At 38.0% G+C, this 18,929-nt stretch overlaps 1 protein-coding gene across 1 annotated transcript; it reads right to left on the reverse strand.

The window, feature by feature from the left end:
• Positions 1–576: 576 nt before the first annotated feature.
• LOC139741422 (BRCA1-associated protein-like) lies at positions 577–18,536 on the reverse strand. Its single transcript, XM_071652008.1, has 13 exons — positions 18,308–18,536; positions 15,241–15,480; positions 14,120–14,645; positions 12,386–12,575; positions 11,956–12,069; positions 11,115–11,263; positions 10,496–10,571; positions 9,681–9,819; positions 9,127–9,239; positions 5,784–5,873; positions 4,643–4,807; positions 2,873–2,968; positions 577–1,943 (listed from the first exon to the last, which is right to left on the reverse strand). Exons 1-13 carry the CDS (start codon positions 18,522–18,524, stop codon positions 1,764–1,766), a joined length of 2,295 nt encoding a protein of 764 aa, XP_071508109.1. The 5' UTR covers positions 18,525–18,536; the 3' UTR covers positions 577–1,763.
• Positions 18,537–18,929: the final 393 nt, after the last annotated feature.

Below are 18,929 nucleotides of genomic sequence, written 5' to 3' on the forward strand. Positions count from 1 at the left end.
AAAGGTATGAGGTCAGAAGTCTGATGCAGACTTGGGTCATACTAGTACACAATACACTGAGGTAAATTTTGGCATGGCAGCAATTACCATAGCATTACAGTTTACAAGATTTCTTCTATATGATATGATGTTGACATATTCGGTTAATATCGTAACTAGTGTATTATACAGCAGTACTCTTCAAATTTCCCTGTTTAGAGAGCCAACTGTCGCCTTGTGAGGAACATACCACCAGTTCATATCTTAAAACTAATGTATAATATGCTGTATAACGACTTGCTGCTTGCTCATGCAGAAGGATATAGCTACATTGACACCTTTGACTTTTGACAATTAAAAAAAAATGATCTCGATACTGTAAAAGTGGATATTTTCGCTCGACTAATTTTTCGCGCTTTGCCGAGTGAGAAGAGTTTCGCATATTTTTAATTCCGCAGAATCAAGACATCAAGTACAAGCAAAAATTTCAACACCGCGAAAATTTTCACTTTTACAGTAGCTTTGACCTAAAATTTCACTTTCTGATAACAAGATTTACCCTCACTGACACATCATTCTCCCAAACTTAATCTTTATAAATCTTCACATGCCATCCAAGGATGAGATACTCACTAGACAGCAAGCAAATTTTCATTGTTTACACTGTTTTACACTGTTGTTATAAGCAGTTGATGGTCAGCCAGAGTATGCGTGGGGATCCAAGTGCTATTTGTTTACAGAGCATGGAACCTGATTTGTAGAGCTCATTTTGTGTGATACAATTGTCAAAGTACATAGGTACTTGCTAAAATTTAATACTACTTCATGATTATAACTATCGCAGCACTGCCTGGACAGATTAATGTTTCCTACACACAGGAAGTTTACCATGCCTAGCACAGAATGGATTACACAAATTGTGATACAAAGTTGTACAACATCTTGGATCGAAGTATTCTGAACATAACTGTTTACAAAATTCTTGGTCTTACATTATAAGTGATTGCAAATATTTCCCACAATATATTAAAGATATGGTAGTGTGGGGATTCATGGGTGGATTGATTCATTCACAGCCCACTGGGGTACATTTGAAAACCATGAATAACACCGGTCAGTGAATATGTGCATGGAAGTGTACGCTCATCGGCAACAGTCGACTCCAATTGAGATTCGTTGACTGTGTGCATACATTGTACTTAATACACACATACTGGCGTATCATTGATAAGGCTGTACACAATTCATTGCGGGGATTCTCTAATATTTCTTTGCCAGGCCCACCTTCCCACACCATGGTATTCCACACTCTACCAGGGTCCGTTTCAAGAAAGTCTAATGAGAGACTTCTCGCTCTTAAGACACACTTAGGAGAAACTTCATGAAACAGATTTGAAAGTCTCATATACCTACACAATCTTATTATGAGCGACTTTGGCCACTCTGAGATTTATGTAAAGACTTTGACGTCCTGACTTCATGAGTGGACCCCTGTCGCCTGTTTCATAAAGAGTTGCAATTGATCTTGCCCTCAATTTATTGAGCATAACTTGGTGAATCAAACGTAAGTTCAATATTGAGCATTAGTCCTGTTTCATAAAGACATTTATGTTTAATTTCAACAAAAATTCAAGCGTAACTTCCAACAGACTGAGCTTAACTTGCACTCAATCGCAAAGTTGTTTATGAAATGTAATTTGTGATTGAACGCAACTTTCGCTCGATCTGTATGAAACACGCCCATGGTCTTAGCGTCTGTCAGCACTGGGACTTGAAGAGAGCGGTCATTTTCCCTTCTTCCTGCCCCTCCTGGATGGCCGGCCCTCTGGGGACGGGGAGGCTCCAATGGTGATCTGTCCCTCCTGAATCTCCTGTCTCGTCCTCTCGGGGGTCTTGTTCAGTGTCTCCTGAGCCTCTATGAAGAACATGACATCACGCAGCTGGTCCTTCAGATCACTGATCTCCTGCAGGACACACCACACACACAGACAGGTTGACAGACAGACAGACCGACAGACATAGGCAGGAAGGCAGATATATAAGTAGCCAGACAGACAAACAGGCAAACACACAAGCAGACACAGATGGACAGACAGACGGCCAGACATGTAGACAGACATATGACAGAGAGACAGAAAAAAGACAAGTCAAACACAGACAGAAACAGAGTTATGCGTAATGACTGCAAAAGCTGTACACACTAACATGCGACAGATTTAAACTTGCTAGAAACTTCTATAGAGGGGCAATCTGCTTGAGTGCTTCAATAGTGCTTGCTTCAGTACAATGAATGTACTGTATCAAAAATATTTGAATACTTTACAAAAAGGTACACAATCAACCTTACAATAAGCTCTCTACTGGCAATGCTGAGCACACATCCCATATCAGATATCATGATATACACAGTACAAATGTGTGTAACTCTGATGATGATAAGATGCCCCTTTTCTACATTCAAGTACAGCTGCATCTGTTTCATATTTTTATCTTTGATACATAATGATATAACAGCTCCTATCCCTGACGCACACATAATGCTTACAGCATGTACACTACTACAGAATGTAGTAGTGACAGACAAAATAGACTCAGGATGCAATGAAGTCCATGGAATCAGTAGAACAAAGTGTTGTGTTATATTGTAGTAAAAAGAATACACAATATTTATTGATATGGTTTGCCTGGGTTCAAGTCAAAGAAGGTTGATGTAGAGAGCAAAAAAAACCAAACAAACCTTAAATGCATCATATCATATTTCATTAATGATACAGCCAACATGCTATTATTGGAGCTTCTCAAAGTTAATGCAATGATAACCACCGAAGTTTCCAGCAGTATATTTTCTAAGTTAGTCCCAGCCATCGAGAAGAAAAGGCTTTGTGATACTCACTGCAGACTTCTGCTTGCTCTCTTCCTCCAACTTTGTTTCTAGGCTGATCACTTTCTCCTGCCAGACCGACTGGTTGGCTCGCAGACACTTGTTCATCTATTCAAACACAAGATGGGATGGACAGTAAAAATCTTTACACTGGTGTTTTTAACATTCAAATGGCAGCATGACAGTAGAGCTTCAAACTTGGTTTGTACAGAAGCCTGAGTGTATTTTCACACATATGGATGGGGGTTCTGAACACAAATAAGTGTAGTATCATTTGAGTTGAAAATGAAGGTCTGTTAACCCTAAAAAGGCCGGGGGGGGGTTGAATCAACCCCCCCCTCGACGTTTTTCGCGACTACTCCGCCGTGCGAAATTTTTTGACCGCGCCGTTCGCTGACTTTTTACTTTCAAGTCTCGTGCATCTTTTGACACCATTTTTGCGAAAATCGTGCATACCGTTACGACACTGCATAACGTTTTATACATGCCTGTCAGACCGACAATGGCTCAAAAACGTGATTTTGTGTATAAAGTCTATGCAAATGGAGTTTTCTCTTCTTATTCATAAAGATATGATTATTTTCACTTTTATACACTGAAACTAATCAATTTTAGCATGATTATGCTTGATATAGGTTCTGTCATAAATTTTGCGAAAAAAAAAGATAAAACAGAAGGTCGAAAAAACAAAGAAATACATAAGAAATTCATAAAACAATAGAATACATAAGAAATTGATTTGGATACCAAATTTTTTTTTCGAGTACATTGTTAGGAATGCTGCACAGAATGTCTTCACCAAAAATTAGGATTCTAGGAGCTTTAATTTCTGATTTAGAGCAAAATGTATGATTTTATGCATATATTAGCATAATTAATTATTATGATGAAAATTTCCATTTCTTTTTGTATAGCTTGGTAGATTACGCCGCAGGTAATGCACGTGCCAAATTTCATGGCGATTGCGCAATCGATGGCCGAGATCTCGGGGGGGGGGGGGAGGGGGTTCAATCAACCCCTCCCCGGCCACAGAACACCCAAAAAAGCCCGGCCTGGTTAGGGTTAAGCTAACATGCACATTTGGCGATTCGATGGTGATTACACATCTTCATTACTGGTAACTTCTTTCTGCTTGAGACTTCAACACTTCAATCTTTGCAATGAAATCATTGAAAATTCAATGAAGGAGAGAAGATTTACACAACAGTGAGCTTCCATTATAATGATCATGGTTATAATGAAATTCTTATAACAACGAAGTAGAAATTCAGGTGCATTATGTCTATAAATTTTTTCCTGTTTGGATATAACAAAATGTTAACATAACAAAAGGAAACTGCCTGTCCTGAGGACTTCGTTGTAATGGGAGTGCACTGTTTTATAGACAAGAAGCCAAATACTCATACAATACAAAATCCTGGTACAAAAGACTATCGACATCACATAACCAGTGCCATATCCAACTGCATAGAGAGAGAGAGAGTCTGGCCAACTCAGGTTTCAACTTTTTGAGTTTTGAAGCCTGCGAATGGTCAATTGCTAGTTTTGTGACTTGCGTAGAGCCATATCGTTACCAAAGAGAGGACATACACAGTGCCCATTCTGAACTAAGCTCTACTTTATTAGCTTACTTTGATTATGACGTCTGAGCATACACACTAACTCTCTAATGCGTACTACCCCAAGTAACAACATGGCATGCAATTCAGCAGTTGGCCAGAGTCTCTTTACATGATATGACACAGCACATAACATCAACACACTGGCCTCGCCGAAACTCACCTCCAGCTCTTCAGATAGCTGCCCTAGCACCTTGCCAAGCTTATCCGACAGGAAGGCCGCCTTCTTCTCAGCCACTTGCTTCTCCTTGCTCGTCTTCAGGAGCTCTCTCTCCATCCGGTCTCGCTCCTCCATCATCTTCCTGGACCGAACCTCCACGTCGGATACCTTGGGTCAGAGAGAGTCACAAGTCATTGGGTTGCATCATGGACATTCATGATAAGATCCCGGAGTGATAGTCACACACCTATTTATCAGTACTTCTGCATTACAAAACAGATTTACACATTATGGTGCCAATCACACAGGCACTGGGCAGAGATGCCAACATTGAAAACAGCAGTGTATTTTTAGTGGAAAAACAGTATTTTCACTTTTCATGTAAAAGACATGTATAGCACTACTACATGTATTTTGGAACATGTCACCAGGGAATTTCAGATGAGCTCTGCAGTATTTTAGACAAAAAAAAAACCCAACAAAAAACAAAGATAAAACAAAACAAAAACAAAATACTGAAAAAAAATTAACATTTGGCATCTCTGACTGTGCGGGGCCATTAGAGGGACAAGGGCATTATACAAACTGTTGTAAACTTGACAGACAGCATGGAAGGAAGGGTATAATCACTGTATGGTGTGGTAGCATCTGGTCTGAGGGTCAAGGTAGTAGAGAGAGTATGTTGTGAGGGGAGGCTACCTATTTCCAGAGGAATCCAAAAAGGGTATATGAAGTACTACATGACGTCGCAAAGTTTCAATATTCTTTCAATACTCTGCAGGTTAACACAGCCAGATATGCAAGAGCCAAAACAAACTGTTGTCTCCTCAGAGTGTGGTTATGGTCCAATATACTGTAAAACGTTGAATGTTTGTGTGCATTTTAATTTCCCAAGAGCCAAGATTGGCAAAATTACAACGCATGTGAAAGTTTTTGTTTACACTATATGCACTGAATGCCAGTGGCAATTCGCGAAAATTTCATGCCGCGAAAAAATTCCATCAGCTCTAATTCACGAAAATTTCATGCCTCCAATATATTATATTTTACAGTTGTTGCACAGTGCAATATACTCGTGTATTACAAACTCTATTTTTTGGCACTGCATGATGTGAATATAGCAAGCACTGGGGAAAGATTTTACCTGAGAAAGTGCATCGGTCTCTATCCTGGTCATCTTCTCCTCATAATACAATCTCTGCGACTCCAGCTGACTGTTCAAAAGGTATGTGTACTGGACAGAAAGAAAGAACAATAGTGAAGGTAATGGATGTTCATAATAAACATATGTATAGATATCTCTTCATGGGGTTTAAATTCGGTTTTTGAGAGAAGAATGTGAATGATTTTTTTTTTCTTTATAGCGAAATCTATGTATCAAAAATCAATCAACAAATGTTTTTAGTTGTGATTTGTTTATCAATTGTGCATCTTAGCCATGGGCATGGAACAAAATAGAGTTATTTTTATCAATCAAATTTATCAGTATTTTCTTATTACATATTAAATTGAAGGAATTACCACGATTTAAGTGGTTCAGAAATATTTACCGATAATGCTGAGGTGAATTAATATTTCAACCATCCGGACATGGCTTTTCTGGGCCAAGAGTTAAAGATAATATAAAGTTTTGGTACCTCAAAAGTTTCCCTGAATTTCCTTGTCTTAGCTTGTATTTCAGGTTACAGTACCTTTCATATAACTAACACTGTGAGACTTACTCGCCCAAAAGTGCTCTCATGTCTTAGTAATCATGCAATACTGGTTTCATACCAGAGCCGTTTACTAGTATGCGCCGCCGTACGGCGGCGAGGTAGTACACGTATTGTACGAAACCATTATTGCATGATAACTGCGACCGGCAGCCCCATACGCACAGCTAAATGGGGCTTTGCATTGTAGCATTCAGGATCATGACAGATTTAGTATTGCGGGTAAATATCAACTTAAAATCCAAAAATTTCTTCAATTTGAAGACTTATCAGTTAAGTTGAAGTATTGAAAACAGGCTTCAGGCAACGTTTGGTTTTGCCAATAGTCCCTTTCTGTTCGAATTGATGACTGAATGTGACTCAGTCGAGAGGACCTTGGGAGAGCTACACTGAATTGACGGCCAGCGCCTGCGCACACAGACATCTTATCCGTTCATGGATTTGAAATTTGTGCGCATGTGATGTGTGCGCATGCGCTGGCCGTAGTATTCAGTGTATGTAGCTCTCCCAAGGTCCTCTCGACCGAGTCACATTCAGTCATCAATTCTAACAAAAAGGGACTATTGGCAGAACCAAACGTTGCCCGAAGCCTGTTTCCAATACTTCAAGTTAACTGGTTAGTCTTCAAATTGAAGACATTTTTGGATTTTGAGTTGATATTTACCCGCGATACTAAATCTGTCATGATCCTGAATGCTACAATGCGAAGCCCCATTACGCTATGCGTATGGGACTGCTGGTCGCTATGCGTATGGGGCTGCTGGTCGCAGTTAATTGCATGATTACAAGACATGAGAGCACTTTGGGGCGAGTAAGTCTCACAGTGTTAGTTATATGAAAGGTACTTTAACCTGAAACACAAACTAAGACAAGGAAATTCAGGGAAACTTTTGAGGTACCAAAACTTTATATTATCTTTAAGCCCGTTCATAGACATGGCAGGATCTAATGTTACAATGTTATTCTATTGAACCAAATCAGAATACAATCAAGATTATTAAACAAAGTTTGTGAGTATCAAATACATTGACCACATATGACTAAAAATGTCTCAGTATTTCACTTCCATGGAAATCCAAGCAGGCAATAGTAATATCCCCACAAGGACACTGGCCAGCATATTATCCTTCTGCTGACATGTCCTGATTTCTCTCCCCTAATTTAGCACTGTTTAGTTTGAATTAATAAACAGTAAAAGGCCTAGAATTTACTATCCATGCTGCCTTTTAAAATTGTGTTTATTGATAGCTAATAATTATGTAAATAAGAGGTAGTCCCTGATTAAGACTCATTTTGAGGTATAACATTGTGAAATCACTGTTCAACAAAGTTTATCAAATGCATAAAATTCATTTTCAAATGAAGAAGAGAGATTAATTGATTTCATTTCTCAAATTCATTTTCATACAAAGATGGAATACAATTCAACTTACACAATATTCAATTTCTGAACTCATTAAAAATTAAGTATAAGTTTCATCTTTTGTCTTTTTATGTTTAACTCAACCTCCTGTTAAATATTCTTTACATGCACACATCCACACACGCTCACGCACAAACACACATTGAGTAATTTTGTGCTGTAGTTATTTTTATGTCATACATAATGGGTGTATCTACCTGTCAAGCCTCATAGGCTTTTACTGATACATCCTATATAATTTTTCTTGATCATAATGCACTGTTTGTTCTACTGTATTTGACTGCTGAAATGTTTTTTGTTTTTTTTACATTTTTATACCTGATATTTAGTATATATGACTGCTTGTTATTTTATAATTTTTATCTGAAGAATGACATAAAACGAATGAATGAATGAATGAATGAATGAATGAATGAATGAATGAATGAATGAATGAATGAATGAATTGATGAAGCTAGATAAAGATGAAGAGGGAGCTTTCCACTACTTGTACCTGTACACCACCTTTCATCTCATCCAACATCGTGGCAATATTATTTGAATTTTTTAGATCTGTTGGTTACTTCTATATGTATAATAATGACCACTGTTGGGGATGAATATTGATATCATAGTTTTTGCTTAAATGCAAGGCATATATCTAAACATTTCAATCTATTAGGAAACAATAGTTACCACTAATTATATGGAATATTTGTCTTTGAGAATGTTGCAGACCATAGTACACAGCAATGATACACACAAAAGGAATTGCACCCCCTCCAATAGACTGTCAATGTGTCAACTTGTTTATAAAGTGATTACTATGTACTCTTTATATGTGGTGCATTTTGTTTTACCCATTGTTATGATCAAGCATTGATGAGAGTATTAACATACAAAGGCAACTATCACTATATAGGTATTACTCCATCATTTCTGTACAGTAATTAGCAGTAATTTGTGGGAAACAAATTTTGTAAAGACAATCAATCAAATGCGCTCAGGAGTTTGCATTTCAGGACCTGTTAATCAATCAACACCTTCCTTTTACATGTTTAAAGTACTATAATTTTCGAGATGTCATTTTCCGATATTTCTAATTGATTTAGGTTACTTTCACATTAGATAATGTTGTGCCTTGGAGTTTGCATTCTAATTAGTATTTTGGGCTTTTATGATCTATCATTGAAATCTGTATATTTGTGCTTCATTCTATTTTTCATTTTCTGAATCTTGCAGAATGACTTTGGAATATTTTGTTTATTTGTTTTTGTTTCTAGTGGAAATACAGGAATATGGTAAAATTCAAACTCTGTCCCATAATCAAACAATCTACCATGTCTCCACAACAGTTTGGCATAGGACCTTACCTCCAAGGTAAGAGCATCAAACTTTTCTTCGCACACTTCGTCTCCATTGGCCCGCTCCCACTCCACTGGTTTGCCATCACTCTTGCTCTGCACCAACCTGTGCACGTAGTTGTCTGCAATGAACAATATTACAACAGCATAAGCTCTGTATAATCGATGCATATCAACTGAATCTAACAAGATGATTGAAGATCAACAGCTGAGAACGAGAAGGTTGTTAATTCCAATTATTTTTGAATTGGCAATGCCTAATACGTGATATCTACTTCATCTTTTGATGTCATGTTTGTATAAAAAAAAAAAAAAAAGTTTTGAGAACAGCGCAAGCAGATGTTTAGTTTCACAAACTGATTATTCGTAAAGATTCTACAAATGAACTTGCTTCAAAATATTTACACAAACCACTATTACGATATTCACTGTGAAGAATAGCAGGTTTACAGGAATATAAAGGAAATATTGCAGTGATGAAGAACTGTATCAGGGCAATTGCCCCTGAGGACAATCACCTCCTGGGTAAACACTGGTTAGTGATGCCCCATGAAGAAACTCACCTCCAGCATAATCCCACACTCTCTGTTTGCCCAGCTGCATGGCGTAAGTATGCTGGGTGTCTTCAAAGTGGCGATAAGCATGCGCCTCTACGTACCGACCACACCCTATGTGACCACACACTAGACATATCCATAGACTCTAAAAAGTGAATACAAAACAGGGGCCAAAATTTTAATGACATCAACTAGAAAATGATTATTCATTCATTCATTTATTTTATTGCCCATAACATGGAAAATCTTCATGAATCAAGAGGCATACATAATTACACATAAATATAGCACACATTCCAAGCTGAGACACAAAAGATAACAAAACAACACACATAACATTAATTCATTGAATAAATAAGTTCCAGACATCTTTACACAAAATAATATCTCTTCACAAAGTCATAATTTACAACACAAAATGCCAAGAATTTCCTACAACACAAAAGGTAAATTACAAATACACACACACACACACAACATTAAAAATGAAACAATGAATATATATATATATATATATGTATATAAGATATCAATGACATCAATATCTAGATGGTAAAAAATGTCAAACTTGGAACACAGTCAGAATATGTGTAAAATAGGACTGTCTCTGATATTTTTTTTTTTTTCATTTTGGGGTGGGGGTGGGCTATTAACAGGGTATGTGTGAAATAGGATCGTCTCTGATTTTTTTTTTTTTTTTTGGGGGGGGGGGATGGGGTGAGCTAATGACAGGATATTATGTGTGAAATAAGAATAAGCTAATGACAGGAAGGGTTGGTGTAGGACAAGACTAGCTTGTATGCTTGCTCTATCTCACTAACCTCTTGGGCACCACACTGAAAACACTTGTTGTCAACTGAAGGCTCTGGGGTTTGGTTATATCTACAGACTGGGCAGCTGCAACAAAGCAAGTCCAGGAATTGAGATGCAAATAGGAAGAGAAATAAAAACATATTAAAGAAGACTAATAGACATTCATATGAATTCGGACAACGAAGCAGTCACAGGAGTGTGACATCTAAGTAATGACAACAAAAAATGTAAATTTGCATATGTAATGACATGAAAAAAGATACATGGAGACAGGTACCAAATTGCCTGCTTAAAGTACCATCACATTATAGAATAAAAACATACAAACTTTGAATTTGTTTTTTCTCATGGACGTATTCTAGCCTCTATTCTATTTCTTTGTTTCAGAAATGTTGTTGGGCCACATATACACTTTCACACATCTTGCTCAGGAATTGTGACTTTTTTGTTTTTGTATTATTTGTTTTTGTTCTGTCTCTGTTCTTTTGTATTTTCTGTTTTGTTGTGGTTGTTGCTGTTATTGTTGTTGGATTTTGTTTTTGTTTTGTTTTGTTCAATCCTGACCCAGCCCTCCAATGTTAGCCCACTATCATGTTGTGTAGTCTTCCCATCACACCCTTCCCTCACCTTGTGTCTCCCCATTTGGTCAGGCAGCTGCCATGGAAAGTATGATTGCACAGAATGGTCAGGATGCCCTCCACAGAGTCCTCCATGCGCTCCAGACAGATATTACACGTTGGCAGCTCGGTGAGGCCTGGTGTGGCAAGACTAGCACCCTGTAGTGTGGGGAGCAAAACACCATACACAGTTGATCCTCCTGGTTAGTACCAGTGATGCACAAATTAATCAAATGACACTAATATCTTAAACTTTCATATTGCTGCCTCATCAATGTAACCAATATTTTATTTTCCACTTTTTATTTTTTTAATTTTTTTTTAAGTGACTAGTTCTATACAAGAGTTAAATGTAAATCTCATACATACATTGCCTGAATTACTGTATGAGCTGAAATTTTCGCGGTGGTTTTAATTTCGTGAATTTCGCGAATTGCCTTTGAACAGCGAAAATAACAACGCGCGAATAACTAAGTTCAGTTAGACCCTCGCAACTGCGAAATTAACAACATGCGAAAATGTCCTCCAAGTAGCAATTTGCGAAAATATCTGTATGCGAAAATTTCAGCTCGTACAGTACAATATTTGCAGAAAGACTGTTCAAAATGATATACAGACTATGATTTTGGCAGTTACGTCACCATCAAAAGTACACAAAAATATCGCTGCCATTATCCCTTTAGTTTGAATGCACATTCAGAGTCTTACTTACAAATGCTTTTCAAGGATAAACGCAAGTTTACACTTCACATGTGCATAGAAACATGCAAGTATTCTGGATTATGCACAATTAGTGCAATGGGATACATACTATGACAGAGTTCAGAGAAAGGGGTAGAAGCAGTACTCACTTCACATGACTTCATGCATTCTACTCTAGAGACATACACCAAGTAGCAGATGAAGTCATCGAATGAATTGTAAGGTTTGCCATTGTATTCCTTGTAGAATTCATCTGCATGGCTCTGGAAATGAAAAGAAAACATATTAATGTATTTTACACACATAGATTTTGTATTTTAGTTTGTTATTTCTTTATCTCATGTAGTGCTGATCTGAAATACAAAATGATTTCAATGATCCCACAAAGTATTTTGCACCTTTTCAATTCTTTTTCAGTTCATTTTCATATTTCTCAATATAAACAATATATCATGGTAAAACAATCAATGTCGGGGTGTTTTGTGAGTCGCACTGTACAATCACTGCCTACAAAAGAAAGTCTTATAATTTGCTAAATGATTTGCTTTGAGAAATCCCCTACACGGAGCAGATACTCACTTGATTTCTGAACTTGATGAGGGTCATGTACTGGTTTGGGTTGGAGTCTCGAATGATGCGGACATGTTCGATGCCCTCGGCCAGGGGAGCAAAGAACTGGAGCAGGTCGTGGCAGATGAGGGATGCAGGGACAGCCAGAGCACAGATCATGTCACTCCGATGAATGCCCTCGTCAAGAGAGGTCATTTGACTGCAAATAAACACTTCTGGTGATAATCGTCCACATAATCATACATAGTTTACCTTGCATAATGCAAGCAGTTTGTGCTTAAAGGGATGATATAGTATTGGTTGATATGAGGATTGAGCTTTTAACTTTTTGAAAGATACTTAACCCGTTGAGGACGGTTTGATTTTGCTACAACATGCTTTTCCCATAGACACTTCCCCGAGTATACTCGGGACTCGTCCTCAACAGGTTAAGAGACCACTTATGAAACTTTACAGAGCATACAATTCAAAGAGGAATTCATAATTTGATGAAAATTGGTTTTGAAATGGCTGAGATATCAACAACAACAAAAAGGAAATAAAAAAAAAAAGCGAAGATGGGTCCCACCTTTTATTAAGATCCCTTTGTTTTGGACATCTCAGACATTTCAAGATCAATTTTCATGAAATAAACTTTGAATCCCTCTTAGAATTACATGCGTTTTCATATTTCATATTTTAGAGGTTTTTCATTGTCTCTCTAAAAAAAAGTTGGATACCTGAAGCCCCATCTCAACAAAACTATACCATCCCTTTAACAGGAGTATATAGGAGCAGAGTTAAAGAAAAAAAAATCTCTGTGAAGTAAACAAACAAAGGTACAAAAATCATATTGAATTCAATAAATCAATTCACTGGCTAATTGAAGTATCAGATGTTTGTGGCCCCCTGCCCTGCAATGAGCTCCCCATTTCACCTGCTTGTTCCAGTCTCATGTTCTCAGTACAATGCACATTGCATATAATACAAGTTATTATCAAATTAGACAAGTCCCATAAACACAGCAGTTAATATTTGGTAATTTCATTCATAACACTTTTCGGGAACAAAAAGCATGGAATTACAATGTGTTGTTACACGTAAACACTGAACCCAACACTTCCAGTAAGTCTCCATAAGAAATATCAAGTTGTGTGTCTAAGTAATGTCCACAATCATGTAAACATTTGCATAAACATCACTTTGCTGCAAGTTGTACACATACACCTTTGATCCATTGGAAGTAACTGTACTGTTATTGATGATAAAATATTATCTTGTCTGTATCTGTCTCTGCACAACAAAAATTTAATCAAGATGCATGTTTGGTCTATACACTATTAAGCTACATAGTTCATTGTCATATACACAAGTATATTGGTTTTATATATTCTTTGTTTAAAAAACAAACAACAGCTTAACGCATCTACTTCCAAAATATGTTTCTTCAGTTGTGGGTGTACAGGTCATTAACCCGTTAAGGACGGGCTGATTTTGTTACAACACGCATTTCCCATAGACACTTGCCCGAGTATACTCGGGACTCATCCTCAACGGGTTAAGTGTTTCAGTGAACAAATTATCATTCAGCATACAGAAAACAACTATCATTAACCATTAAAATGAATGAATAATCCAGTATTTAAAAAAAAAAATCACACACAGTGAACAGATCATACTTTGTGGTAGGAAAATGTCTGAAATGGCACAAAAGTCATGAAAGAGTCAACATGAAATAAACCATGTGCCTCCAAAAGTACTCACTTTTCCTTGAAGAGATGTACGATGCCTTTGGTGATATCCACAACAGGGTTTCCGGAAAAGAATGGGATTCTCCTCCTAAATGATGCAATTGGACTTTTACTAGACCTGCCTCCCTCGCTTGTATCTGATGACACAGTAGGAGGACTAGCACCAGAGGAGCCCCGCCGTTCTCTGCCCACACTTGAAGACGCCAAACTCCTCTGCTCCTTCAGGGAAGAGCTGCGCCTCACTTCAGCTTTCTTCCCCTTGTGGAATTTGCCCTCCGACTGCTCACCCCTGCTCTTGTCCGAGGTCAACGAATCTTCATCCGTTAAGTCTGGGGAGGTGATTTCGCTGATGGAGTCACTATTTGTGTCCTTACTGACATCCCCCGTAGGGGCCGTAACGCTCACCACAGCACTTGCAGACGGGTGGCTGGGCTTCTCAGATCCCGTGGGTCTGTCCTTCGGCTTGGTGTTGGAAACAACACTGGCATAGTTGGCTTTCGGCTCTGAGCTCTGACTTGTTACCTCATCCTCGTACCGCTCTGGGGAAAAAAGAAAGACCACTGGAAGTAACTTTTCTGCAGAAAATGTGCAAGGTGAGTTTGTCCAACACTACATGATACTGATTATCTGAGACAAATTTTCCAGAAAGTTATGTTACATGTAATGATTTTTGTAATCTTGATTTAAAAACGATTTGAGCATAATTCATCCCTTTCTCAATGTTTGACTGGGTTTCACAAATATTAACCATACTTGCAAGGTTTTGTATTACTTTACCTGGAGAATTTTTCCAAGATGCATAACTTTTCTCTTTAACAGCCTTGACTGTAAAATACAGAAAGGATGATGGTTGCAATGTCATCACAGTCAATGGCCCTTTTTTTAAGCAATCCATTAAGATTAACAATTGGACAGCTCAAACAATCATTCAAGCTATTTTCTAATCTTTAACTCATCATTAGAACTTTAAGAGCTAGAGATGTCTTTAGACAGGATACAATGTGGTACTCCAGTAAAATAAATAAAACAATAGGCCTGAACATAACTGACACAAGATATTCCATACATCTCCATTTGAACATATTAATTGGGATATCTTAATACAAGTAAATTAAATCTTTCATGGATATTTACCTTCCACAGAATATGTTTCTATCCTGATTCCCTTTTCCTCCCTATTCCCAACACACTTTTCCACAACCGTCTCCAAGCTATCCTCCCTGGCTCCAACTGGGTGGCTGCGGCCGTCCTCCACCCGTTCCCAGGCAACCTGAGGCTTGTGCTTGAGGGCATCCTGGCGTGGCTTGGCCATCAGGGCCGGAGGGGGACTGGATGTGAGGAGTGGGGGGCTCTCTGCCATGTTCGGTGATCTGGCTGCAATGGGGCACAAATTCAAAGTAAATTTTCATGGATGTCAGGGTGCTACATAACTTTATTAATCCACTTGCCCGGTTACGTTGGGCAAGCAGGTTTCCAAATTTGCTGCAAAACACTTGCCCGAACATGAATTTGACTTGCCCGAATAAGATTCCAAAATATAAGGAAATCATGTAGAAAAACATGTGCTAGTCAAGGGCCTAATAAAACACAATCATTTGAATAAACAGCACACATTGATTGGCACGCCTAAACACAATGGAGTAATAAACTCTGTCCGATCAAGTGATGCCATCACATTGCATTGTGGCTTCTTCACGTATGTGTTGGAAAGTTGCTGAAATGAAATATAAAGTGTGTTGCATCAGTGAACAGCCAATATCTTTGGGCATCTGTATGGTTGATTTTGTGGGTATGTTGGGGGGGAATAAGTGAAAAACAGGCGGCTTCAAAACTTTTTGCTTGCCCAATTCGGGCAAGCATTTGTTCTTATTGTTCAAACACGCTTGCCCGAATTTGATTATGTAGCACCCTGGATGTTGTAGAATGTACAAAGACCATCACTCCTGACATTAACATTACAATTTCATTTAGTCACAGCTAAACAGTAGTGGGTGACAATGTAAAATGACATGTGCAGAAAACATTTAATGATTTATATCACAAGTATGATAAAACATCAAACTATCATAAGAATTTACATTACACCCTAAGATTCGACCTCTTGTGCCAAAATTGGATTCCGCACATGCTTAAAAGCATTACTGATAGTGTTAGAAGCCTAGGTTTCTACATGTCGATGGCGTTCAGATTTTGGGCAGGGTTATGGTCAAATTATGTATGGGCCTGTTTTAATTACTTTTAATACTAACATTTATAGAGCATCTTTGGATATCATCAGTGGCTTTTACTGAACGCTAACCCCGGCGCAGCGCGATGTAAGTAGTAACACAGTATGTGTTGGGGTCGCTGGTGAGATTTTATACACTGAACACATGCTCCATCAACTATCTGCCAGTCCTTTGTTTATACATTGTATTGGGACTGCACTAGAATATTTACTTGTAACTTTGTACTTTGCTTTGCAAAGAAAATTGATCAGAAAGATGGGTAATCATGTAGAAATGCACACCTACCATTTCCTTCCTTAATTTGTCAATGAAAACTTCTTGTGGCTATCAGAAATGTCAAGATGAACCATATCTGACAGTTTCATGAAATTTCATAGTCAATTACAGAAGAAAAGTAGCTAATTTTGACTCAAAAGTACGCCGATCGACGGCCGTGTCAGCGTAGCATGATGGATGATCGATTATGTGGAAGAGCGATATAACAATGATAATCGATCGTTGTAGTCTGTAATACAGCCGCTTGTTTGGTGTTTAACCACAATAATTACGTCGGCTCGACAGTAAAATGTGGAAGAAAGAAAGTGATCTTGATGCGTCTGTTTTTTATTGTTTTAGTAAATTTTCTCCTGCGTGTGACTGTATATCTGTCAACATTTTTGCTGACTTAATGATGGACGGATAATATGTGTACAAAACAGTAAAAGATATATGAAAAAATGGGAATTATCCATCATGAATATTGCACAATAAAATGGATTTTTACTACAAAACAAAAGCAAATACTGGGGTTGCAGTTTTTGTATACATAATTTAAAAAAATGAAATGGAAAAATAAATACTATCATAAAAACAATTACTTTCTACTATAAGTTGAACTTATCAATCAAAAACATATTACAGTTTCAATTTCAATATTCTGTTTCTTTTTAGGTAAAATGAGCACTTTATGAGAAGTCCACAATATTAATACATGATGTACGTATAACATACACTTTTTGTAATACTATTCTCATTAATTTAGGCCTATAAACTATGAAGATTACTAGAAACAAATCCCCTTTGAATTCAACTTCCTTCTCATCTTCTTTTTTCTCTCTTTCTCTCTCCCTCCTAATAGCCTAACCTTTTTTCTTCCACTTTTCCTTCAATTTCATTCTATTCCCTTCAACACTATTCAATTTGAATTATTATTATCAACTTTTGTCATGATAAAATCAATACTTGCCACAATTTTAAAAGAAAGGATCGATGTCTTAATCCTGGTATGAATAATCGTATCAATAATTTGAATAGTGATAATCATGATAGTGGCAATGAAAACAAAGAACTATCACAATAGCTCACTTGAGCCTTCGACTCAGGTGAGCTATTAAACAATAAGAAAAAAAAAATACGAAAAAGAAAGTAGGGGCTACACGCAGGCACGAGTCAAGTTCGATATTGTTAGTAAGCGGCTAATTAGAGACTACCAGAATCGATTATAATCGTTGACATCGTTCTCTGCGAAATCGGTGCACTACTTACGTCGCAGTCTGTGTTCGCGACCAACGTACGGTAGGTGTGCATTTCTACATGATTACCGAAAGATGCTTTCTTGTGCCCGATAGACCATACATCAATCAACTGTAGCTGTATTCAGTATCCACAGCAGCATCCCCCCCCCCCCCCCCTCCGCCCCATGGCCATGAAATGCATGAGTGCACTCCCTCCATCCCGCCTCCCTGCATCCTGTAAACACACACAGTCATCTGATTATACAAATGATGTCTCTCAGAATTCTCTGCAACGATCTTCACTTGACTATTGGATTGAAGAAAACAGATTAAATCTATAGAATGCGGATTGCAAATGAAAAATAAAAATGAACAAGTGGAGGAAAAGAAAAGGAAGAAGAAAATTTCTTGGTAAGCATGGCAAAAGAATTACAATGAATATTTAACAAGAATTTCGAGATGGGATCGAAGCTCACTCACATCTTGAATACAACAACGATGTCGGCAATTCAGATTCGTTGTTGACAGACAGACGAATCACACACAAAGAAACAGACATTAGGACGCTAAGCTGACGGCAACTGCCAATGCTATGTTTTAAGTTCCAACGAAGTCGTGTCTGAAAGTAATTGCTGATGGCAGGGCGACAGATCTTGAAGTTTAAAGATGTAATACTTCGACGGCCAACATCATACATTGCATTGTCACCTTCCTCCCAGATCCGAACGATCCTACTTGTTGTTTTGATTGTGAGCTCGCTGCGTGCGTGCAGGCCCGTCATGTCTTTGTACACACGAGTCTGCTTTGATGCAATCGCAGCCCTGCATAATGAAAGCACAGTCGTGTAACTGCGTAGTAATACTTCCGGGTTATGGCGCAAGAGCGCGCGAGGAGCGCACGCGTAAGGTAAAGTCCAGCCATGCGGGCTCCATACCAGAAAACAAAACAAGGATAAAAACCTTATTTACACCATTTTCCAACATTTTCTTTCCTGTATAATCCGTATTAAGTAAACCTAAGTATTATCTCTTCACCAACGTAATTATTTCGGGAAAACAAGTCAAACTGTTTGCCATATGACTGGAGGAAGGTGACACTCCCG

This window comes from Diadema antillarum, unplaced genomic scaffold (genome assembly GCF_040938485.1).
Source record: "Diadema antillarum isolate AM-2024a unplaced genomic scaffold, OU_Dant_1.0 seq00000927_RagTag, whole genome shotgun sequence".
Lineage (NCBI taxonomy): Eukaryota > Metazoa > Echinodermata > Echinoidea > Diadematoida > Diadematidae > Diadema > Diadema antillarum.

Coding starts and splice junctions, on each gene's coding strand:
- LOC139741422 (XM_071652008.1), bottom strand. CDS start 18,524: ATGTATGATGTTGGCCGTCGAAGTATTACATCTTTAAACTTCAAGATC. Junction 11,264..11,955: donor AATGCATGAAGTCATGTGAA/GTGAGTACTGCT, acceptor CCCACACTACAG/GGTGCTAGTCTTGCCACACC. Junction 1,944..2,872: donor AGAGCAAGCAGAAGTCTGCA/GTGAGTATCACA, acceptor TGTGTCCTGCAG/GAGATCAGTGATCTGAAGGA.